The sequence below is a fragment of the Cebus imitator genome, unplaced genomic scaffold (assembly GCF_001604975.1).
Source record: "Cebus imitator isolate Cc_AM_T3 unplaced genomic scaffold, Cebus_imitator-1.0 Scaffold22, whole genome shotgun sequence".
Lineage (NCBI taxonomy): Eukaryota > Metazoa > Chordata > Mammalia > Primates > Cebidae > Cebus > Cebus imitator.
In genome coordinates, this window is record NW_016107337.1 from 10,735,806 (window position 1) to 10,762,720 (window position 26,915).

Below are 26,915 nucleotides of genomic sequence, written 5' to 3' on the forward strand. Positions count from 1 at the left end.
CTTAGGCTTTCTTCCAGAAACTTGGTGTTTATTTTTTTCTTACAGCTCTGTAAATCTATGTCAAATTAATTTTTGTGTATGGTGTGAGGTAGATCTCAATATTATTGCTATGTTTGTTTTTAAATGGATAGTAAAATTAAAAGGAAGAATTTATAGAAAATATCAACCTTTTCCCAATGAATTGCAGTAGTACTTGTGTCATAAATCAGGAAACACAGGCACACACACATACAAACACACACACATATACATGTGAGTTTGTTTCTGGTCACTCTATTTATTTGAATTTGAGTGTTCTTATGCCAATACTGCACTGACTTCCCTACTCTAGTTGTAAAATTAGTCTTTTATTTCTTATACACAAGAATCTTAGCAGAGTAATCACAACGTCACTGCTATGGAGGTAATAACACTAGGGCAAATGCAGAGAGTGATGGTGGGGCAAGAGGGCTGTTTTAAATCTGGAGGTCCAAAAACTGTCCATTAGGAGGGGCCAGAATAAAGTGAGGGAAAAAAAGCCATGTAACTATCTTGGAGGTGGTAGACGTAGAGGGAAGAACAAGTGAAAAAGCCCCACCAAGGAGATGAACCTGGAGGAGAGAGAGCAGGTGAGGTCGGGGAAGAGTGAGCAACAGCAAAGAAGCAGAGAAGGACCTTGGAGAAGGAGGCAGGAGCCACCCAGCCAAGCTCTTTTGACTAGCGATGAAGTTCAGATTTCCTTAAGAGTGCATTGGAGGCTGGGCGCAGTGGCTCATGCCTATAATTCTAGCACTTTGGGATGCCAAGGCGGGAGGTTTGCCTGAGCTCAAGAATTCGAGATCAGCCTGGGCAACATGGGAAAACCCAGTCTCTACTAAAAATGCAAATAAATAAATAAACAAACAAACAAACCAGGAGCGGTGGTGTGTGCCTATAGTCCCAACTGCTCAGGAGGCTGAGGCAGGAGAATTGTTTGGACCTAGGAGGCAGAGGTTGCAGTGAGCCCGAGATCATGCCACCGCACTTTAGCCTGGTGATAGAGCGAGACTCTGTCTCAAAAAAAAAAGAAAAAGAAAAAAAGAAAAGAAAAAGAAAAGAAAGACAGAGAGAGAGAGAGAGAAAAGGAAAGGAAAGGGAAAAAAAAAAAGTGCATTGGAATGTGGCTGGGAGGTCCTATGCAGAAAAATCATGGAATGTGTTTTACTTTGAAAATGATCAATCCCGGCACTGTAGGGCTGGACATTCAGAGAGCAAGAGTGGAAGCAGTGAGACCCATTAGGAAGCTGCCCTGGCTTGCACCTATTGCTTCTAAATTTTTGGCTGTGCAATATGAGAGTAAAAAGTTTTGGATCTTGCTCACCCCACTGAGTGTGATATAAATTATAAGCTGTGCTAATATAAATTAGACATTACACATGAGATCCCCTAGGTTCCACGAATTATATATATTGTATATATTATAAAATATTTAAACAAAATATTTAGAGTGAAATTTCTAATAAATGTTAAAAATATTTTGTTACCAATGTTATAAAGTCATTTTGCTTTCCTCAAAATGCTACTGTGATATTTCTAATTTTAATTTTAAATTTTGCTGGTATTTACATTTTTAGTAGAGCAACGTCATCAAATATGCTCAATAATTTTGAAAAGTTTTGTTTAGTATATCACTTCGATCATTTTACATTTATTTTCATTTACAAATATTTGCTAATGATGGCTTAACTCACCAGCTAATCTATCAAGGCAAATGTTCATTATTAACATCACATTTATTATTCCTAGTAGTCTGGAAAATTTTGAATACATTGGCCAGTCTGTCATATTAAATCATCATTATTTTTACCTAACAATGTGGTTAGCAGCTTGTTATTATAAGTAAGGTAAGTACCAGCTCTTACATTTCCTGGTGTTACCTGTGCATTCAGTATCAAATTATTTTTAATATTGGTTCTGCAGAAATTTTATGAAACTTTTGGTCAATGTTCATTAAAAGCTGGATTTCAAAATTAGTTAATTCTCTTATCTGGTTTATTAAAATACTGTAGGTGGAAAAGACCTAAAAGCAAACAGCCATGTGAGAATCACAGAGGATGCTGCTGTCATGGGCCACTCTCCAGCCTTCAGACACCACGCCCTTCTCAGGAAACACATCCCTTACTTATGGAGCAAGGGAGAGGCATCGCCGTCAATCCCTTATCCTGCAGGGATTCTTCATTTCTTTCTTTCTTTTTCTTAGATAAAATTAAATATCAAAACCAGTTCTTCTGTTTCCTAAGCACGACTCTCAATACTGCTTCTTGAGCACTCCGGACCACAAACCCCACTTTGGACTCCATTAATGTATGTGAGAGACATACATTACGTGGATTAGGTGGTGGCCGCTGAAGTAAGGCCAAGCCTTACTTGTCCCTGTGGTGTTAGGGACAACAATCTGTACACTAAACGAACTCAGCCCTATTGGATTCTGAGTGTCTATGACTTCACACTGTTCAGAGATTTTAAGACTATATTAACTCAAATATCTTGAGTTAATACTGATATTTCAAATTCATACTTCAGTGTTATTTTGTGAGATGATACCTCTTTTCTCTTACATTGAAAACTTTGATTTCTAAAAAGAGCAGTCTAGTTACTTACAGGCTACTGAATAAAATGAAATCTTTCTTTGCAACTCTATCTTTAAAATATGTTCCACTAAGGGTATCTGCCCCAAACACTAAGTTTTAGAGTCATTTCAAATCTTTTTGTCCCTTTATCAGGTTCACTTCTTACCCTCTGGAGGTAATATTTTTATTCTTTTCTAATTCACCATTCTACTTTTCTTTTTGCAAATGGAAACTAATAGTATCATAAATGCATGTGTGTATACGTGTAGTATTCCCCCAGAATGTTCCCATGACGGTAGTATGCCAGTTATAATCTTCTGTACCATACTTTTTTCACTTAGCAATGTATCCTGGGAGACCACTTTGAATGAGTTTATAAAGATTTTCTTTTCAACTGCATAATGTTTTGAACTGAGTGTGTCCCCACAAATTCCTATGTTGATATCCTGACCTCCCAATGTGACGATATTAGAGGCACACCTTTGGGAGGTGGTAAGGTCGTGAGGATGGAGCTCTTATAAATGGAATTAGCGTCCTTATAAAAGAATCCTCAGAGAGCTGGTGTGATTCTCTTTCTGCCGCGTGAGGATTTGAGGAGAAGCCAGCAGTCTGCAATCTGGAAAGGGACTCTCTCTGTAGCCTGACCAGGCTGGCACTCTGATATCAGAGTTCTAACCTCTGAAACTGTGAGAAATAAATGTCTGTAGTTTATAAGCCAAACAGCCTGTAATACTTTATTACAGCATCCCAGAGGAAGACAATGTATTATCTCAAGTGGGCATACTACTCAGGCAACCCCTTTCTGATTGACCTTTGTTTCTGGCTTTTTGCTATTGAAACTGCACCTGTAGTTCCAAAGACAGTTCTTTTTTGTTGTTGTTGTTGTTGTTGTTTTTGATAAACATAGAGATTGACCCTCCTGGTCTTAAAGCCTGAAACTCACCAGATCCAGACAATGAGAAGCCAGGACCTTCATTTATCACGATTTCTTCCTTACCTCTCCAGAGTTCCTGTTTTCCCATACATGGTGACCTTTCCTCCCTGCTATATAAATGCCTAATTTTAGTCAGAGAGATGAATTTGAGACTGATCTCTCATCTCCTCCACTGCAAAGCCTTCTTCTTTGGCAATAATCATTTTCTCAGTGATTGGCTTTCTATGCTGAGAGCAGCAGGAACTAGACTGAATCCCTGGTGTTTCTCTGTTACAAATAGTTACAAATCATTCTATAATAATTCACATCATACACATGTCATTTCATATTTTGCCAGTGTATCTCTGGAACCAATGTTTCATAAATAAACAGTGCCAGAGTGAATGATAGCTTTGTGTGTATGCATATTCATATTACTAGAGAATTAATATCTGGTATTCCCAGAAGAGGAATTGCTGAGTTAAAAGGTAAATGCATACACAATTTTTCAGGATACTGACAGATTCTGGTGCTTGTAGAATTTTCACATACCTTTTAGTTTTTAGAATAAAGTATGGTTATTCCATTTTCATGTGCATTTTTTCAGAAAAAAATCATTTTTGAGATAATTAACTACATCGTTCAATGTATTATGTAGAAATTCACAGGATAAATTTCTGTCTGCACTTAAGTTTAGAAAAACCCATGTGTTCCTTCATAAGCTGGCATGTTCCCTTCAATTATTAAGCTATCAATGAAGGAAACATGCCAGGACTTCATTTGTCCTTCATCAGAGGAGAGAGTTGGGGTCAAAGATATTCAACTAAGGATGTGTGCCACCTCTCCACTTTGCTAAGACAGGAGCAGACAGGACTAATCCCTCCTGCAAAGTGTAAGCACAGCACAGGAGAGTCAGTGCTCCCTGGGACCACAGTGCCAACATTACTGTCTCAGAAGGACCTAGGGCAGAGTCAAGTGACAGCAGGAATAGGCTCTGCTCACAAGAGTACAGTATGCTGTATCTGGAAAAGCCAGTGTCTGCCTTGTCAGGGATATTGCCTCTCATGAGAGCGTAGGTTAATTAGTGCTAACCAGTGGGTAAGACTGAATGGTATCATCACTCCCCACCCCATTTCTTCACCTTCAGAGATGTCCAAGAATAGAAAACTGAGATTTTGCTAGCATCAGGCCTCTGTGGGGCTAGAAATTGCAATATGCACACCTGCACATGCACGCACGCACATACACACTCACAGATCAGTGAATGGGACCCCACCTCCTCGAGAGATGACAGAACTTCCCCAAATTGTGAGTGGAAAACCAGGGGCTTGAAATAGGAGGAAATGAGGTGAGCAAGGACGACTAGCAAGAGAAAGAGAAGCTGAGAGAGAGCTACAGGGTTGGGGGGAGAGATGCTGTTTGAAAAGGCTTGAGTTAGTGAGGCTCTCTCTATGGTAAAACAAATAATAATAGTAAATGAAGTCCTAGATTCTGGTCTTTCTCTACTGGCCTATGAGATCAACCATCTCACTAGAGAGGAATGAATTACCCCTCTACAAGGAAGAGCAACCCTGGGAGTCTCCAGCCTTGGGCAGACTAGTGGCCTGAGATGGTGCCTCTCCCTTACAAAGGCTTAGAAGAAGCCTTTGGTTTCTTCTCTACAAAGAAACAAAAAATATTCATGTTCAACTGCTGCAGTTTTACCCAGTCAGAACTTCTTAATGTTTTGTTCTTTTCTTTTCCCTCCATGGAAATATCTTTTATAATGATACCTCAAAATATTTGGGGAGATTTAGTGGCAAAAGAAGGAAAGAAAAAGGGAAGAAAATAGGAAAGGGAAGGAAGAAAGAAAAATAGAAAAGTTTCAGTGGTGCATTAAAAATACAGTCATTGTTGCTTTAGAAAAGTGCTTTATCTCTCATCAAAACTGGTAGATGGTCGATCCAACAGGCCAGTTCATCTAGTGTCTAACCTACTTTAAAACTATGGAAAAAAGAAAACAATTAGATGTAATTCGAAAACAACACAATTAATCATACTTTTTTATTAAAAGAAAAAATAATACAATGGAGTTTAAAAAGCTACATTTGTTATGGTTCTTAAGGACAGAGGTTTACACAGGTTTTATATATGTACACACTCACAACACTATATCACAACGTCAGAGGCACCATTTTTTGCCACAGCATCAGGTAATGAATAAAACTTCTCCAAATTAATTTGTTTAAAAAATATCTAAGATGATACAGTATATTTGAGGATTATATAAATACGTGAGACATATTTAGATATTTTTTTAAATAGTGTTTATATACATGCATCACAATCATCTCTAATTCTCAAAATATTTTGGTACCAAAATTCTGTTTGTCAAATAAAACACAAGATGCTGCAATATGTATCCAAGCACCAGCTTAGTACAGTATTTAACCTCCCCCAAACTAAAAGAGTGCTAACACGTACAAACTGAATTGAATATTTCAGAAAACCATTGAAATAATTTAGGCCCTCACATTTTTTTTTTCATTGGATGGTTGTTTTTAGAGGAAAAGGAGAGAACTAAATGATTTAGATTAAAGTTGCTCTGTGTAATAGAATCAATCCAAGGGCTCAGAGAAGAGTGTTCCCAGGCACTAGAGAAGGTAGGGGGAATAAGTAAGTCCATTTTATGCATATTACAAGTTGGAGTTTTGCATGTGATTTCGTTCATAGAAAAAGTTCTACTGCTTTAAAATAAGTCTGAAAATATTTTAGAAAGGGCTTCAAGGTAAATTTTATTTGGTTATGCTAACATAATTTAAGGAATCTGTCAAAACAGAGAGATTACACCCAGCCAATTATATATATAAACTGAAGTCTATTATACATATTTAAACCTGAAAATATTATCTGTATTAGTTATAGATGATATACTCCCAAGCTTTTACATATATTTTTCAATCTAAAAGGACTTTGAGTGGAATAATACATTCAATGATATGACCAAATAACATTGTCAAATTATAGACCAATAATTAAAGGTGGAGAAATAATCCTTTTATATATGAAATTATTTTTCTATATATATTTTATCTTATGAACTGAGCTAAACAAAAATAAACCATCACTTCTGAAAGTGAGATAATTATAATTCTAATTGTATTTATAAAGCTAACTAAATTTAAAAATATATTTTAGCAATGTCTAATTTAGAAAAGAAAAAAAAAAAACTTTAATAAGTGCCTCAGAACTGGAAAATCACAAAAAACATTATTACTTGGGAAAGTGGGTGCCAGAATGTATTAACTCTCTTTTCCTCTTAGAGACATATGTTCATATTATCAAACATTTTAGATGCTGTCAGACTTAGGAAATACATGAAAATTCTAATATTGCACTACAAATTTTTATGGAACAGAAATGGCTTTTGCTGTGGGTCAAGCAGCAATTAAGAATTTGCCTTCATAACCACCAGAGGGCGCTACTGCCTGCAACATTATTAGTTCCAGGCGTACTCTAATCAGTTTAGGTGATACTTGACTTTGGACATTGCCAAGCTGGAAAAAAATTAAAAAAAAAAAAAGATAACTCCCAAAGAAATATATTTAAATTCTGTAACACCTAAATAACATTGGACTTTTGCATTAAAACAACACAGCTAACTTGCCTATTTTTGGTAAAGATTAGTTTAACATAGGATTTCATTAATATTTCGGAATCAGGAATTGAATGGATAATCCTTTTAACAATGAATAAAAGGAGCATTACTAAAGCCATCAACACTGACAATTCATTTAGCACCGTATATTTAGCACCAGAATAGATACTGACAGTTCACACTGAATAAAAAGTTTGCTAAGAAACTTCAAAAGTTATAGCAAGTATATGTGGTAATCGTAATGTGTTTTCAGCACCATTAACCAGTGAACTGGTAAAACTTCTAAGTTTTTGACTGACCTCCAATTAGTCAAATTTAAACCATAACATAATTTTTAAAATTATTTTGCATATGTTCAAATGATAGCATGTGATTATATGTTTCACCCACACAAATAGTGACAAATTTTTATGAAACATAAAAGCAAAGGTAATGTTAGACAGTAAGACAAATGTAACTTTATTCTCCCTAAACACTTTGGTAGGTAAAGGCTTCCATCTATGTCAAGATTTACATCCTTTGATACTGCAGAACCTGAGTTTATGGCTACACAGGAAGAACATACATCAAAGCCTAAGCATTATTTTTCCTTCATAGACCCATTCAAATTATATGTTTAGCTTGTGCATGTATTTTATAAGCACAGCATGAACACAAAACACTTAAACTGGCTTAAATATATATTAGATTTAATTATGTAGATAAGTTGGTTTCACACAAGTGCATATTATGAGAAAAATACATATTGTTTCAGTTCAAATATTCTATGTTAAACGGAACTTGCCCTAGTGTTTGGTCAACTCTGTGCTAAAGCTACATGGAACTTTCAAATGAATGTTTCCATGAACTTTTCAAATGAATGTTATGGCGCTGCCAATGAAATTTGTAAGGCAGCTCTGCTGGATGATGGGCCACAGAAGGGATGATGCTTAGAGGACTGAACAGAAGCATAAACAATAATAACAATAATAGCGTCATCCACATTTCTTGAGCAAACACTACCATAACCAGAAATATTAAGACTGTGCCTACACAACTCACAGATAATTCTACCATGAAATCCATCAGTTTAATTCCAAATTTAAAATTTTTCAGTCTTTTGATGACAATGGAAGCCCCAAACCTATACCACAAGAATATTACAATTTTTCTACCCGTCATATAAAAAAATCAGCACCGTAGAGATGATCAATGCTGTGGAATATATATGCCAATTACTACTTTTTTTTAATGACACTGTTCCATATGAAAACCTTAATACTGACCATTTAAAGCTGCTCTTATGAAATAGCTTATACCCAGACCTTTCCTGCTTCTGGCAATTACAGTGAAAAATAGCTATCCTAGCACCATTGTTGCATGCTGTGAAAAATATGGCAGGCTGTGTTGATACTAGCAAACTTTCATTTGCTTTAGCCTGGAAAATAAAATACTTTACATGGCCACCTTATATTATTAACTTTAAAAAATAGAGTTAGAAGAACACATATACCCGTTATGTTTTCAGCTGAGTTGTTAAATTATAAATAAACTTGCAATTCTTGTCATGGTTTGGAAAGGACAGTTGCCTAAGTGTGCAGACCCTAGTTTTAATCTGATACATTTGATGATTCATCTGGATTTTTGATATAATTAAAACTTTATATTTAAAATATTTTTGTCTTAAGCATGGAGAGATGGGATTTTTATAAATTGTTGCCATTCTTGGCTTTTTATTTAATTCTAAAAATCCATTTATATGAGCATTTATTAAACGTTTATTGTTATAAATGTTATAAATGTTAGCCACCATTTAAGAAGCTGGGATAATACAAAGAATTAAACAGAGTTTCTGCCAAAGAGGAGCTCATGAAAAATTTAATTTGATCTCAAATAAATGTTTTATAATATTAATGATAATTTTGATATTCATAAATTTTTATTAATCTAGTAAATTTACCCTCATTAGAACCTCTGTGAAATATGTAGCAAATATTACTATTCTTCCTAAGAATTGAAAAGTGAACTCACAGAAGCAATTCATCAACAAAATCGGAAATTAGTGTAGCCACCTTCTTTCATAGTACTTATTGCTGTTCCTGTAAAATGAATAAAGTAGAAGAAGAAAAGACTATCTAGATAAATCAAGCAAGCATCCCACTAATGAGCTTTCCCTCCAATTGTCTAGATATACTAGAAAATCTGGATTAACACCTAATAATGTAATTACTTCTATTCTCCATTTTCATCTCCAAAAACATTTAACAGCATCTACGTAAGTGCCCACAAAGGCAAAATAGTATGTTATCAAAGCATTTTGTCCCCATGTTCAATTTATAAGGGTAATTGGGCCAGTCATTTGTTAACAAGCAGACCCAACCTTCAGATGGTGAATTCCCTTACCATTGAATGGATTTAATGATCTGTCATCTTTCAAAATATCCAACCTAAAAAACTGCAAATGTATATGAAATTTTAAACAAGTAGCTTCCTTCTGTTATTTGCACTCTGGAACTAACCATATTTAATTGTTCTGAAATTAACCATATTAAATTGTTCTGTAATTCTATGGAAGCATTACATAACCTGAATAACACACACACACACACACACACACACACACACACACACACACACACGTACTTGAAGTGCAATACGTTAAATATCTTGACCAAGATGTTGTATTCTCCTCTCTGAAAGAGATGTCATGAATAGGAAAATGTGACATTTCCAAATTACATGAGTAAAATTTTCATAGCGACTCTGAATGGATTTTCATAATCAAACTCAATGAAGAACTGAAAATGTTTCTTCTACAGAAACAGAAATAAAGTTGATAACTAGCCCTTAGAAAGCATGTAAAGAAGGCTATTTTAACAAAGTCATGACTGTATGAGGTGTGCACCATGGATCTTTCATGCAATACTCAAAGATTCAAAATGATAAGTAGATTGATTCAATGATAGGCTAAACAATGAAGAGACAGGGGTGTCGTCAGCACCTCCACATCTCTTCTTGGAATCCTTCAGCTCCTGACAGGCCTCAGGATGTACTAAACCCTCAGGATAGGCCATTCTGAATCTCTCCATCTGGTAGTTATGTGCAATTACCATTTTCATACCTGTCCTCTAAATGTTACTTCTCTTGGACTTCATTAGTTTTCTGAGGGTTTTGCTTTCTGTTTTCCAAAGTCACAGGTGTACAATCTGTTCCAGAAATCTTGGCATTTGTTGATTATTTCCTTGCCCTTCTCATTCCAAGTACTGTAACTAAATTTCCATGAGAAGCAAAACTTGTGTATCTATAGTACAGCATGGTTTATTACTTGCTCCACCTACAGGTAAATACTGCTGTGTCTGCTCCCTTCAAAAATAATGTTATAGTAAAATCACCAGTCTGCATTATTTCCTGAATATTTTTTGTGAGCTTCTTGAGGGCAGAAACCATGTCTAATTATCTCTGCATTATCAGAACACAACTAGCAAAGTGTCTTACATGTAGTAAGCACTCAACTCATGACTACTGATTCAATAAAATGAGACTAAGCAAAAGGCATGATTTGAGAACTTACATAAGATATAAGTTGGCATTATCCTTTGGTGGACTCAAATAAGAAAAACTGTCTCCAGGTTGCTTAAATTATTATTTCCGGATATCACTAAGTATTATTTTATAAATTATCACTTTGTGGGTATTACAGAAATGGGTGCTAAAGGTGTCCCATCACCTTACATATACTTGAGAATAGTCTTTTTAAAATTTCCCTCAAGTTGGCTACTGACTCATATTATTATCTATGTGTTACATCATATATTATATGTTTGTGTGCATATATAAATCCATACACATATATATGTATATGTATACATATACACACAGGTTAAATACATATTTTATTCCTTAGGAACATAATGATATAATGATATAATTTATAAATGTAAGTTTTAGGATTGGATGCATCAACTATGTCATCATTACATATACAATATTTTAATTTAGGCTTAGAGGTCAGAAAATAGAAATTGATGTTTCAAATATCTCAAAGGATTAAACAAACATGCTAGACAAACACTAATTTATACAAAGGAATACTAAAAGGAAAACAAGATTATCATAAAATATGCAAAATATGTGCAAAATTCAATATATATATATGTATGCCCATGTTCCCAGAAATTATTATATTTCCTGGAAGAAAAAGTAAGCCTATTTAAACCAGTACAGGTAGTTTGATGTAACTCCTGGAAAACACAGATTGTCAGTACAAGAGCCCCCATAACTTGGAGGACAAGATGAACATGGTACCCCTACTTTATATGGTGCTTCCCCAATCCAATTGCCCCTAGAAGGGAAAACAAAAAAGACAGCATTAGTACAACCCACACGTTTTTAAAAGTAGATTGTCCTTAAGCCATATGTTCACGTGTATTGACATGTGATGATCTGTTCAAGAAGTTGCATTAGAAAGTCACTAAAAGTTATAATCATTTCTTATTTCAATTGTAACTTATTCTGTATATCTTGCTTTTAAAATATATTCTCTCTGAGTATTGTTGATACTATGTTCATTTACAGTTAAGAAATGAATCCCTACAACACCTGATGACACAGAGCCATGGGACATCAGGCTCATTCCACTCAAATCTCTCTCCTTCTACAGCAGGTTTGCGGAGCACATACTCAGGCCATATTCCCTTAAACTTACTCCTTTCAAACTCATACTAATGCTCATCTAAGGATGATTAAGAAAAAAATGATATATTCTGGGAGATTTAAAAATAATGAAATGAGTAAGAAGTTATCATATAAACAAAATATATCATGTTTATCATGATACATGTTTACCATATACCATGTTTATGATATACATTTATCATATATATGTTTACATGATATGTTCATGAGATTTGCTTCTAAAGCTGTAAAGTAGTTTAGATTCTCAATCTTCATAAAATGAAATGAGAAAAACTTCTTATGTGGTAAAATGGTATAAACCAATATACCATTATTCTCATATTAGGAGAACAATGTCTCTCAGGAACAATTAATGGTGACACCAAAAGTTTTATTTCATATGCAAATTGATAGCTACTAATTTCTTTAAATTAGTGCTATTAGATTGTTGATAATACTGAACATTTTAATTGAATTACTTTGTGTTGTCAATATTTTTCTTTCACTGTGTTGATGGCCATGATCATAATAATGGCCCAAAATATCCACGTTAACAGAGTGAAAAACAGCCATGATGCCATACTGTTATTTTGCTATTTTAATTATATAGGAGAAGTTAATAAATGTGTTCTCAGTAGTTTGGTGGTAAGTAACTAAAATACTAAGAAATAGCAATATAGACAGCAATGTGAAGGCAATTGAATGTTCAGGAGAAAATTTGGTTGTCATTGGTAAAAATTCAGGGTTGAAGATAAGACAACAAGGTAAGAGGCTAAAATGTGAAACAGGAGGTCTTCATCTTCCTTAAGACCCAACTAAGACCAAGCAGTGACTCATAAAGTTTATCTACAGGATATGAAAATATCTTGATCAATCAGTCAGTTAAAAATTCAGACTTTTATCTATAAAATATCTATATGGGAAAATCTACCTATAAAATCAAAAACTTGCTAATTATTCACATTACAAACTGAGATAAGATTTTAAGACTGCCAACCTCTATTAAATTTATTCTACACTATGCTCTAAGGACAAGCTTCCTCAAGCATAATTTTGATGCCATCAGGGACTTGCTCAAAAATGCTCAAGGGGGCCTATTATCTTATGAGTGTAGCTTACTCTCTTATCCTAATCCTGTACCATTCTATGTTCATAATCCTGTTTCCCTCTACGTTTTTTTGTTTGTTTGTTTTGAGACAGAGTTTTGCTCTTGTTGCCCAGGCTGGAGTGCACTGCAAGCTTCACCCCAAGGGCTGAAGGGATTCTGCCTCAGCCTCCCGAGTAGCTGGGATTACAGAGATGCACCACAATGCCTGGCTAATTTTGTATTTTTAGTAGAAACAGGTTTCACCATGCTGGTCAGGCTGGTCTCAAACTCCTGACCTCAGGTGATCCACCTGCCTGGGCCTCCCAAAGTGTTGGGATTACTGGCGTGAGCCATCACACCTGACCCTGCCTCTTTGGATATACCCAAAGCTATAAAAGCATATGGGCCAAGCCAATGCAACCTTAATTTCATATTTTCATCGATTTGTTTTCCCACACATTTTTTGGAGAACACAATTTTAGAAACAGAAACTTAGAAATAAAATTGTATCGCAAGTAAAATTGTTACATAGTGTATATAATAAAGTTTTACGTAAATCTCAGATTTTATTGCATACAGGATAATTACATTCGAAACAGTGAATCAGTCAGTTTATATACTTATACTATTCATTCTTTTATTTTGTGCTATTCTAATTAAATTCTCTCTCTCTCTCTCTCTCTCTCTCTCTCTCTCTCACTTATCTCTTTCCTTGTTCCCATTCCTCCTTCTCTCTCTCTTCCTCTCTCATTTTTCCAGGAAATAACAGTTAGACTTCACATAATTTCATATTAGCTTTAGAAGAATTATATTCAGCTACCAATCAGGATTTTAAAACTTTCTTCATTACTTAGTTTCCATAAAAATTGTTCTTTATTACCACTGAAATGTAGCATGTTGGACCTATAAAACAATAATATATTTCATCAATAATATTAGAAAATTATAACTGTTAGCCAAAAATGAATAGTCACATGAACGAAACAAAAATTTCTTAGACTATTTGCATTCTGCTTGGCCTATTTACGTCAGGGAGAAAGGGTAAAGTCTTCATAGAAAAATGCAATGTGTGAAACTAAAAATTTTATACAAATGTACAATTTTAATGCTTTTTATAATAATGCAGACACAGTCTACTTTCCAAATATTCCCATTCTAATAATTATGAAGAGGAGAACATAGGGAGAATCACTATTTTTCTAACTTTGTAAAAACACTGCCATTGGCATACTACCATATAAATGAGTAATGCAGTTATTTGTGAAGCATTTTCTCATTCCCTCCCCATGCTGGAATAGCTGGAGAAATTCTTTGTTTGAGACTTACTTTGGAAGACATCAAGAGTGTCATAAATCCTTTGCACATTTTGGTATTTATTCCAAATGGGAACAGAATTGTGTATAAATATTGAAACATTTATCATCTGAAGAGCTATTGTAATCAAGAGGCATGTTACCAAATGTTGATAAATGTTTATCCTCATAAAGAATGTTCACAAATATGACCATATCTTATAATGTTTGATAAATTTCCATAACACATTTTTGCATGCCCTAGGACGAAATTGTGGATTTTTTAATCTAAAAAATAAGAGAAGGAAGAATGAATTCACTTTCAATGCATTGCTAAAAAGGTAAACCAACATTTTTGTACTGGTAGATGAAAACATCACGGAAGATTCTTTCTTGATTTATTTTATATAGCTATTAAAATTTTGTGTGGTACCATGTTTATTTTGCAATTGTCATAACAGAAATACATGGTAAGGAGAATTTAGTGAGTACCAGCATTTCAAATTGTTTTGCCTACAATTTTAGACTAGAATCCCTGTCTTTGTGAAAAGAAACCTTTCAGGTAATCGTTTTTCAGAAATACGAAAGGGTGGTGGATTTGTGGATTAGAGGCTATTCTGGCTAAGTCTTACTCGCGTACCTGTCACAGATACCTATCAGCTTGGGGTTATTTAACATCTTTAAAGAATCCAGGAAATAGAATCCAACCTGGTACTTACTTTGGGGCATAGTTGCATACCAAGTAAACTGCACGACGCCAGACAGAACCCCAGACATTCATGTTTTGGCAAGTATGAATTGCACATCCTATCCGATTGGAAGTGGCCCAAACCATCTGTGAAAATAAACCAATATACTATTACAGAAGTCAGAGCTAAGACAATGCATGTCCACCAAAATAGTATTAGCAAATACTTTAAAAGTACGAATCAAAAATTAACAAGGTAATTGAAATAACCTGCGTATAATGTGTGCACATGGGACCAAAACATCTCATAGGACATCTGGGGTTGCAATCCTGGGGATATGGAAAAGCATAATCTTTCACTTCATCATACCATGGCTTGACCAACTGGAGAATAGAGCGATATCTGCATATCAAGAAAAGAAAGACATTAGAGTACAGCACTGGTAATATATAAGAGACTCATGTTACACTGTAAATTGTTCTTTTTGCAGATTTATTCATGGTGATCCACAAGCACATCCATCCCTCACAATCATGATCTCCACCTAGTCAGGTCCTCTATTCCTCCAAGTACAGCCAAGCATGGAAATGCCCAGGGCTGGAGCAAGTGATTCTATATTTATCTAAACATGTGTCTGGCCATTCCACAAAGAAAATGCAAATATTTTCAGGAATCATCAATGTCTTATTTAATCTAAGTCAAAAATTTCCTCCTTCAGAATTTTATAAATAATCCAGAATTAGATATATCAAAGTAGTCACAATATTAGAACTCAGTGCGTTTTTTCCTTTCAGTCTGCAGTCTGAATTCCTCCCCCCGCTTTTTTTTTTTTTATTTTGAGACAGAATCTTCCTCTGTCATCAGGCTGGAGTACAGTGGCATGTTCTTGGCTCACTGCAACCCCTGCCTCCCGGTTTCAAGAAATTCTCTGCCTCAGGCTACTGAATAGCTGGGATTATAGGTGTCCATCATCATACCCTGCTAATTTTTGTATCTTTAGTAGAGACGGGGTTTCACCATGTTAGGCAGGCTGGTCTTGAACTCCTGACTTCGTGATCCACATGCCTCAGCCTCCCAAAGTGCTGAGATTACAGGCGTGAGCCACTGCACCTGACCTGAATTCCCTTAATTTTAATAATAGCACACTTGATTTTCTTTCCCTATTTGGGGGAGATGGGTCTTTGGAGTGTTGGATAATGACATTACACCGTGGGAGAAAAATTATCCTAGCAATGGGAATAGCTTTTCTCATAGCTGCATATACCTGCATATATATGTGTGTATAAATATATATGTGTAAATACATACATTTTTATTTATATATTTATGTGTATGCAAATATATGCAGCTATGGGGAAAGTTGCATACACATGCATATGCACACACACACACACACACACACACAGCCTCTGCACAGTCATGGGGCTTTTTCCTGAGTTGGAGGGGGCAGGATACAGCACAGGCTTGACTCTTTCTAAGATTCTGTGAACTCAAAAAAAAAAAAAAAAAAAAAAAAAAAAAAAAGGCTAAGAGAGAGTGTTCCAAGAGTGAAAAGCAGAACTGGCCCTTTTACCTAATTAAATAATTCTGGAAGCAATCTAAAATATTCATATGTGTCAAGCATTAGTACTTGACCCATAGTGAGTATTCAATAAGTACCTGATGTTACTTGAAATTGATGTAATTCTCTCCTTGAGTTCATAATTAGTAAAGCCATATGGATGAGCTGTATCAGTGAAACTACTTCCTACCTTCCAGTGCGTACAGATAGATTTTGGCCCAAAAATCTCAATAAGTAAGAAGGTCCATGGTCCCAAATGCAAGTAGCCGCCCACGCCTCTGCCGATTTTGCGAGATTTTCATCCCAAACCTGTAGGGGCAAAATATCTTCAGTGTTACTGGATTTGCTAATAAACAAAAAGTAAAATGAAAGAAATGGTGTTACTATTTCCTAGATTTTTTTCCCCAGGCTGGAGTGCAATGGTGCGATCTCAGCTCACTGCAACTTCCACCTCCCAGGCTCAAGCAATTCTCCTGCCTCAGGCTCCTGAGTAGCTAGGATTACGGGCACATGCCACCATGCCCAGCTAATTTTTGTTATTTTTAGTAGAGATGGGGTTTCACCAAGTTCGCCAGGCTAGTCTGGAACTCCTGACCTCAAGTGATCCACCCGCCTCGGCCTCTCAAAGTGCTGAGATCACAGGCGTGAGCCACTGCTCCAGGCCTCCTAGAGTTCTTTTAATTCTGGTTCCTGAGACTGCTATAACTATAAAAGAAAGCAAATTCAGACCACTATTATTCAAAGCTCTATAATACTATATGGTTATACTTCAAAAAATTATTGCCTTTCAGTGTCATCTATATCCAACACTGACATATTAGTTTTAGTAAAGAAAAGCTTAACAAAAATACTATAATTATAACTGGGGGACAGTTCATCCTGACTACTGAAATTTGAATCCAACTAAGTCCATTGGTTTTCCTAGAGATAATTTTCACAGCCGTCAGGAGCCATGTTGTTAACATATTTCAAGAAACAAATATGATCCAATTTATTCAAATTGATTTTACCAGAATCAACTATGTCTAATTTTACATTGCAACTGATAAGGTTATATTCTATTATGGCATAAAAAAAATCCCATAGAGTCAACATATGTAATGTAATTTGAATCATTAGTGGTAATAACAATAATACTATGATAATTTACATTTTTGTTGTTATAAACTGGAAACAAACTAATAAAAGTAATACTGCTACATAGTGTTATAACAACATGGTACTTTATGGTTCAATTAAATGAAATAAGAAAATAGCAACTGTTGCTTTCCTTTATAGAGGAAGCTAAGTTAATAAGGATGTTAGTGATGTATGACAAATTTTCTTTAATTGAAAAACATCATAGGACAAAATCTGAATGAGCCATGGAGTTAACGTACATTTATTTTATTAGTTACCATATGGATTGGCATGCTTATTTCCATAGCTGCAAGAGGAAATCAAGTTAAGCATTTGTGGACCTGCCAGTAATAAATCAGCTCTGAAATGGTAATCTATTTTCTGGCAATTCATGAGGTACAAAAACACAGAACAGAGAATATTTATAATTCTTATACACAGTATAGAAAAAGAAGTTTAAAAAAAGTGTTCCCTAGTGGTAATATATTTAATGATGTATTTACCTGTTGAACATAATTACTTTAAAATTGGTATCATAGTTCAATGTCATGACACGATTTCCTAAATTATTTATAGTATTTATATATTATTGTACCTGGAAAAAACAGTGTTTGAATTGTGACTAGAAAGTGGTAATTGAGATCTTGTATGAAGAAGGAAGCAACAGTTTTATAATCATTCATATTTACATGGAGCTTATATAAGGAGGTATATAAATGTCCTACTAATCTTTACTGTCCTGCTTTTCCTCCATCAGGTTGTGGAGGCGAGGATTAGTAGCTATGCTTTCACTGTAAGTTACAAGCTTTCAAGCAAACTCATGGGAATTCTTGACCATATCACTGAAAAGGCTTCATTTTCCTCAAGGATAATGGATTGCACAGATTTATTTAATATAACAACGTATTTAATTGAAGGAAACTAATTTAGTGACTTTAAAATAAAATAAGAAAAAAAAAGATGAACTCTTCAAGAGAACCTCTTACCTCAGAGGCCTACTTTCAAAAGACATTTGTTAGTTACTGAGAAATTGTTTTAAATTAGAAAAAACAAAGTCATCTTACATAAATTGATCTAGGATTCCATAAAATAAACTCACTCACAAAGTTCATATAAAAATCATAGTATCCTGGGGCTGAAATGAACTTTAAAAAACATTTCATTCTGTTGAAAATTGATTTATCAAAGATTTCTTCTTTTGACCAAATATTAACAAAATGTCGATTCTCAAAATATTGATTGTAGTTCAACACAATACAAAACACTATAATTAATTTATAAAAGAGTTTCAGATGGAATAGTATCAACAAATTATGTCCCCTAAATGATCTTAACAAATTGTAGTTACTTGGGGAAAAGTACATGCACACATTCTGTACACATTGAACTAGAGTGTGCACTCAGATCTATAACTGCTAAAAACACTTTCCTATAATCTTATGCTAAGATATTAGCAGAGCATGCACACACAGTGCTGACCTGGATCAGTGACTAATCAAGGATCCTGTACTCTAACATCAATTCCACTGCTAAAGTTATCTGCAACTGAGGCCAGGTCAATTATGATCTCTGTCTCCCAGTTAACTCATCTGTAAAATGAGATTGAATGAGGTCATCTCCAGGGTTCCTTTCATCTTTAACTTCCTGTGATTTAGATACACTTGAGTAGCCCTAGCAACAGAGCCAGGAAGATCTAGGTTGTATTGGCCTGGGACTTGCTCAGTTCTGGCCTTTTCCATATCATGGAGAAAGCAAATCTAGATTACTTTTGAAAAAATTAAACATATTCAAGACCTTTCTTTTTCCTTATTTCACTCCTTATGTGTGTACCAAAACATCACACTGTGTACCTTAAATAAGTACAATAAAAAATAAATAATAAAAATAAAAAATAAGGCATTTAACAATTTTAAAAGTAATTTACCATGTGTAACCCTATCTTTATACTCAATCATATATTTAAAAGCTAAATATTGGGTATGTCAAAAAGATAAACTAAAAAGTTCATGCCTGAAAAATATATTATAATATCATTCTTTGTTAACTATTGTAAGAAATTTTGATATGAAGAAAATGTGTTCACTGACATCCACACTTTTAGGTATTTCTATGTACAAATATTACATATTGGAGAAGGTAGTTACAGGGAAGGAAGGATAATTGCTTTCTGTCACTGTGTTTACTTTTAGGAAACTGGGAGGGTTTCTACCTGTCTCCATGAACCTAAAGGAAAGTTCTGAAAAGTCTGACAGGTACTGGTTAGGTCCCACAAAGAGTGACTTTGCCTCCATGTGGAAGATAGGGCTGACCTACCCTCTGATGCCCACTGCAAGGGAAGTCAGAGGGCCCCATGCTCTTTCTTGCCTCTGTCTCCAGGCAGAACTCACATCTACTGGAGAGAGAGGGGAAGGTCTGGCTTGAGTAGTGAGAATTTGGCAATTACATTATATCCTCTGGTAAAGTTAATTTGGGAATTACATTATATCCTCTAGTAAAGTGAAGACCTACATTTACTTTTTCTGTCTTTATCCATTGGTTACAGCTCCCAGGAAAAGATGGACAAGTGATTTATCCCTTTAGTCTCCAATTATTTAAATTTATTAATATGATGAGATCTTTTAAGTTTGAAACTGACAAGCAATTATAACTTCATTTAATAACTGTCAGAACCATATGAAGAGAAATTGATTAACGGGTACAGATTTTGATAGAAAAAATAAGACAGTGCTTGATAGAGAAATAGACTATAGTTCATGATAATCCAGTGTATATTTCAAAATAACTAGAAGAGAATAATTCAAATGTTTCTAGCATAAAGAAAAGACACAAATTTAAGGTAATGGCTATCCCAATTACACTGATTTGATCTTCACAAATTATATGAATGTATTAAATTATCACATGTACCCTAAAATATTTCTATTATGTATCAACAAAAAATTTTTTAAAATAAGAAACAAAAAGTATAGAAAATTTCAACAAAAAAGTGGGGTCTGTAAGAACCTATGATTATTTCCTATCTGGAAGCTCTAAGTTGTAATGGATGTTGCCAGTGTAATTACGGGAAATATTTAACGACTTATGAAAGTTCAGAAAATGAGGATGTAAATTGTCTAAACATTTGACTTAATTTATTAATATCCAGATGTTAATAGGGAATCTATTTGACAAATTTCTCTGAGTGTTTGTAGCATTCATTTAAAAAATATTATTTAATGTAATATTATAAAAATATTATACTCTACAGATGTATCAATGGAAGAAAGAAGGGTACAGGTGTGTACTTATTTCTATGAAATGTCTAGTAAATATGCAGCACATTGTTATCTATGCTTGGAAAATCTAAACACCTAATATTTATGGATTTCTTATTAAACCAGATTCAACATTCTGACTTCCTAGTTCTTATCCTTCTAAATAGATATGGTATTTTCACAGATAATTTGCTTGTAAACACTTAAATCTTTCAACTTAAAAATGAGGCAAAATTAAGAATATTGTGCATAAATATGAAAAAATATTTACAGGACCCACTAGAAATTATATATTACGATTAAATTAGATAAATTTTAATTCATCAAATTTAAATGGTTCATAATGGTGTCAGAACATGCATGTGCTTGTAGGATGCCTTATTGCTTCCAGCAGTTTTCTTCTATTCTTTTTTATTAAGAGTCATTCAGTTGGTCAGCTCATAAATTGACTGATTTAGCTTTGCACTAAAATATTCACCATGAGCTATTGTACTTATAAATAAATTAGAGAGTTTGAGATAGACACAGTACGTTGTCTGCTAAGCACAAGAAGTTGAAATCACATAGTCAAACTAAAACATGACACATATCCAGAATTCAAACTTAAGTCATTTAAATATCTAAAAGAGTTGTGATCCTAAGAGATAGAAGGAATATGAAAAGAATGCAGGATTCTCATCAAGTTCAGAGATCTTTAGAACTTGAGCTGAATACAAAATTGAGTAAAAAATGCTGCTGCATGGGCAAAGGTTGCTGACTTCCATAAGTAGACAGAAAAAGTTGATGATACTGATCCAAACCAGATTTGAGGCTGTTTTATCAACTGTTTTCCTGTTTTGGGATCCTCAGCATGGTGGCAGCCAGGACCATGAAGCATGCTGACATCTAAAGATGTCTTAAATCCCAGCCACTATCTCTGGCCAATAAGAAATGCAATAAGAAACGGAAAGCAACCCCCAAAATTACTTGGGACTCTGCTCCTAAACTTTATTGAAATGACTTTTTTCCCCATTAATTGGGTAAGATCCTTTAACTCCAAATATAAAAATTAAATGTAGGAATGTTTTAAAAGATAAAATTTAAGATAAAAATCCAAACAATGCATGTTCTCACTTAAAAGTGGGAGCTAAACATTGAGTACACATAGACACAAAGATGCAAAACATAGACACTGGGGACTACTTGAGAGAGGTGGGAGGGAGGAGGGCAACAGTAGAAAAACTATTGGGTGTTGTGCTCACTACCTGGGTGATGGGATCAATTGTACTCCAAACCTCAGCGTCACAAAATATACCCATGTAACAAACCTGCACATATATCCCCTAAAATATAAAAGTTGAAATTACTTTTCAAAAAAGGTTAAAAGAATGGCCTTTTGGGGTAAGGAATCTGGGTTTATTCAATATTACTAATATATGTAATGGTTACAAAATGCTCTATTGCAGTAACATGTTAGTCTTACATTTTCAATTTAAAAGCTATAGGCATATAAATACTTGAATTTATAATTTTACATTGAAAATGACAAGACAATTTGTCAATTTTTTTCAACAATTTTGCAAAATTTAGGTGAACTCGAATCACTACATTTCTTAGAATTATATAACTTATTTAACTGTATGAAAAGTATTATTATCAATAAATCAATTGAAATACTAAAAAAAACAAATCTATTAAACCTAAACATGCAGTTTAAGAAATTTAACTTACAAGTGTTACAAACATTAAATAAATGTGATTGTCAAAACTTGCTACACTTACAAAAAAATTTACAAAGTTAAAATTTTAAAGAAAAAACAAGAATGTTAATTTTGAAAATTAAAATGACCTTTGAGAAGTCTATTCTACACATGGAAACCATTTTGAAATACACACAATGCTAAAAATAAAAAACATCAGGCTTTGAGCTCTGGGGGATAGATTTACAGTTATTTTCATGGATGCTGTAACAATGGCATTGGAAACTATATGGCATGTTCTATAGACATTTATTTTTTCTTGGACACATGTGTAATTTCACATATACAATATAAAAAGCAAAGGCATCTTACACAGACAAGTTTTTATTTTAAAAATAATTTAGCTAGGGCTACTTGATCTTTTGCTTAGGTTGAGAGAAGAGTGCTAACTTATAGAAGTGAGAAAAAGCCATTAAAAAAATTAAGTGATGCCAAAATTATTTTCCTTTAAAGCAGCCAAAAGCTTAAAAACACTTCATAGGCATGATTGTGGTTCTGTTTTAAAATTGGTGGATTTATCCTCATTAGATAGAAATACTTGTGAAATGCCCAATAAGGGAAACTGACAGCTGAATATACAAGAACTTGAGTTAATCCAGACAGGAGGGCAGCACTGAGCCTTGTTAGGCCGGGGAAGGGGACGGTGGGGCAGAGGAAGAGAAAGGGTTTTTATAAAAGAATTTGGGAGTGCTGATTAGATTAATTCCATGATATTAAAATAGCTCTTTGTAAGAGTAGAAGGAGAAGATTAAAGAAACTTGATTTTAAAAGCATTCCCTTCAACCGCAAAAATAACTACAAAATATGGCACTATATTATGTATATCAAGAAATATAAAGGTGAGAGCCAAAGGATTTTTGTAATGTTTGAAAAAAGATAATAATGTCTTTCCTTAAATAAGATGAGTACTATCTTTCATGTAAATTTCTTTATCTATAAAGAGATGATGTAAGGTGCACTATTTTTAGGGGCTCTCAATTGAATCGTTGCCAGCAGCATAAATATCTGTAAAGCACATAGATATTTGTGAAAACCATCTCTTGAAGCCTTTTCCTATTCAAACTACTATGCCATTCTTCTCCTGTGTTTTTACAACAAAATTTTTTGAGAGTTGTCTTCACTGGAAATTTCCAGTTTTGCTTTTCCCGTGTTCTCTTGAGCCCACCCCAGGCAGATTTTCCACCCCATCCCTACTCCACCCAAGCAGCTGTCTTCAAGGTCATCAAAGGTCATCTCCTGGTCATCACCTTCCTTGGTATATCAACAGCTTTTGGCATGCCTGACCACCTGCTGTTTCTGGACACACTTCCATCCCTTGGTTTCATCACCCTACACTTGCCTGTTTTTCTCTGGCTGCTGCTTTCTTCTCTATCTCCTTGCTGATTCTTCCTTATCTCCAAAGCTTCTGTGTGCTGGAAAGTTCCCAGGGCTCAGCCTAAGTCCTCATAACAACTCCTATTTTTTTTCCATCCTTGTTTCATTTATATCCACTGCCCAGGTAAACTCATCCAGTCTCATGGATTGAAGCATCAACTGATAGTATTATTCCAAATTATATTTTTAGACCTCTCAGTTGAATTTCAGGTTAATTTATTCAACTACCTACTTTTCCAAAATTGAAGTCCAAATATTCATAACCTTACCCCTATCCCTCCAAACCAACTACTCCTGCAGTCTTCCTGGTATCTGAATGATAGTGCCCTTTCTCTAGTCCAGGAATCAGCTAACTATGGTGGACAGGCCACATCATTTCCACTGCCTGTGACATATTGTCTACGGTGTTTTCTCGCTACACAGGCAGACTCAAGCAGTTGCAACATAAACCATAAGACCTGCAAAGCTAAACATATTTACTATGAGGCCCTTTACAGAAAAAGTATACTGATTGCTGTTCTTTATTGCTTAGGCTGAAAATCTAGTCATCTATTCCATTTTTTTATAGCCTATATCTGCTCAGTGAGCAAATCTCATTGACCCTACCTTCAAAATACTGTATATCTAGAATATAACCACTGATCACAACCACCACTGTCACTACCTTGGTCAAAGCCATCATCATTTGTTATCTGGATTATTAAAAGAAACTCTACTTTGGGAGGCCGAGGCAGGCAGATCATGAGGTCAAGAGATTGAGACCATCCTAGACATGGTGAAACCCAGTCTCTACTAAAAATACAAAAATTAGCTGGGTGTGGTGGCATGCACCTGTAGTCCCAGCTACTCAGGAGGCTGAGGCAGGAGAATTGCTTGAACCCGAGAGGCGGAGGTTGCAGTGAGCCAAGATTGTACCACAGCACTCCAGCCTGGCACCTGGCAATGGAGCAAGACTCTGTCTCAAAAAACAAACAAACAAACAAAAAACAACCAGAAACTCTAACTAATAGTGTGCTCAATACAGCCTTAATATATAAATTAATGAAGGAATAGATGAAAGAAAAATATATTTTGAGAAAGAGTATTTAAATAGCTTGTTGATTAAAAAATCAAGGAATGAAATTTTTAGTGTTCTACATCTATACATCATTAATTGTGCACTGTGAAACCATATTTTTGTTAAGTCCTTTGTAAACAACGTTTGAAGTTTTCTTAATCAATAAAGCACATTCCAAGTAAGGGTCATTTCCTGTTGTAGATATCTATAGCTCACCCATAGTACCCACATGTTTTCTAGAAGTAAGTGCTGAATGGTCAAGTGAAATTATGTGATAATATGAAAATTATCCCTAGAATAATTTTTGTTTTAACCTATTAATTCTTGCGGTATATAGGCAGATAAGTAGATCTTTCAACCATATAATATTTTTCTCAACTCGGTTTGGGATCCTGTACCATGACCTCAAAGGACATTTTAGAGTTCTCACCAGGGAAATAACTCTAGAATCTCCCAGGGAAGTCTTGAGAAGGCAGATATCTAGTTCAATCCTGAACATACCAAATCAAAATTTCAAGGTTGGAGACCTTGAACGTATACTTATGAAGTGGTTCTATGTTCACAGAAACTCCAAATGGCTTTATAAATTGAAATACCTAATGTAACACATGTGAGAAATATGTATGAAACTTTCTGAAGATCCAAAATTTTAAAAAAGATTTAAAAAATTCTAAAGTAAGACTTGAAGGGATGGGGGTAAGGTTGTGAAAATCTGGAGCTCAATTTTGTAAAAGTACATAGGTGAATAAATTAGTCTGAAATTCAACTGAGAAAGCTATAAATATAATTTGAAATATCATCAGCATATAAGCAGTATTTCAGTCCATAAGACTGGATGAGTTTACCTCAGCAGTGACTATAAATGAAACAAAGATTAAAAAATTAATCCCTTTCCATTATAACAACATTGTCTGCATTTAAACCACACATTTATTTGACCTGCAAGCAGCTTAGTTCATGAGAATGCGAATCAGCAGGAGAATGTGCCCACTGACCCTGCCAAGTTAGCTTCAGGATACCTCCACAGAAGTAGAGCAGTTAGAGAGTAATTTGTCACATAAATCCTAGGCATCTCACTGTCAGAAGAACACACACATGTTGTAACCCAACCAGAAAGTGCAATCAGTGATGGGAATTCATTGCTCAGGGCCTCAGGGCTTCCAGGTCCCAAGATGATCTCACTGTCACTGTTCACATGTGCATGTGTGGAGTAAGGGCAGGTGGGGAGTGTCCTGATTTTCCATTTCCTTAACAATAAACTTCTTACCTTTTCCAGGATATTCAAAAATCAAATGTCTTTGTGTAGCCTCCCCTGACAGCTTACATTGGCAACATCTGGATGGGAAGGATGGTATGTGTAGGTGTTTAACACAAAGAATATGGAGGCTAAGAAGGGTTTTGGTGACTGGATTCACTGAGTCAAGGATCTATGACATAGAGGTATTTTAAGATACGAACCCACTTCCTGATAGGGTCTAACAATCATCCCACTTTCCAGGAAAATATAATTCCCACCAGCTATCATTTAATATTGAAATTATAAGCCAATTAGAGATTTCTACATGTGTTTAATTTTTTTTTACCAATTCAATGTTGTATTTTAAGAACTGATTTCTAGATCGTTGAACTCTCCTGTGATACTCCAGCAAACCTCATATCTTGCCATTGCCCACTTGGTCAGAAGAATTCAAATGCCTTTCCACCTACCTACAGCCTGCTGAAAACATGATCTCTCTGGAATGCAGAGAGATAGATTTGGTAGAATGTTCATATTTAACTAAATTATGAAAAGTGGATGTGATGCACTTTTTAGTAGAAAACAAAATTGTGTCCTTATGTAACACTTTGGAACTTCAGTTTGGAGCGTGTGGTGTGAAATTTTAAAAGATTTTATGAAGGGTTTAGTCTAAAAACATAACTTGTTGGGCATTCTTCCATATTTGTGTCAAGAA

The 26,915-nt window shown here is 34.7% G+C and overlaps 1 protein-coding gene across 1 annotated transcript in view; it reads right to left on the minus strand.

Annotated features, from left to right (window-relative positions):
- Nucleotides 1-5,530: 5,530 nt before the first annotated feature.
- The window catches only part of PI15 (peptidase inhibitor 15), a 29,985-nt gene continuing 8,600 nt past the window's right edge, over nt 5,531-26,915 (minus strand). Inside the window, exons 3-6 of the mRNA XM_017521900.2 lie at nt 16,611-16,729; nt 15,129-15,261; nt 14,890-15,005; nt 5,531-11,459 (exon numbers count right to left, since the gene is read on the minus strand). Of these exons, the coding sequence (XP_017377389.1) occupies nt 11,324-11,459; nt 14,890-15,005; nt 15,129-15,261; nt 16,611-16,729 (504 nt within the window). The 3' untranslated portion in view covers nt 5,531-11,323. The remainder of the gene's footprint in view (nt 11,460-14,889; nt 15,006-15,128; nt 15,262-16,610; nt 16,730-26,915) is intronic.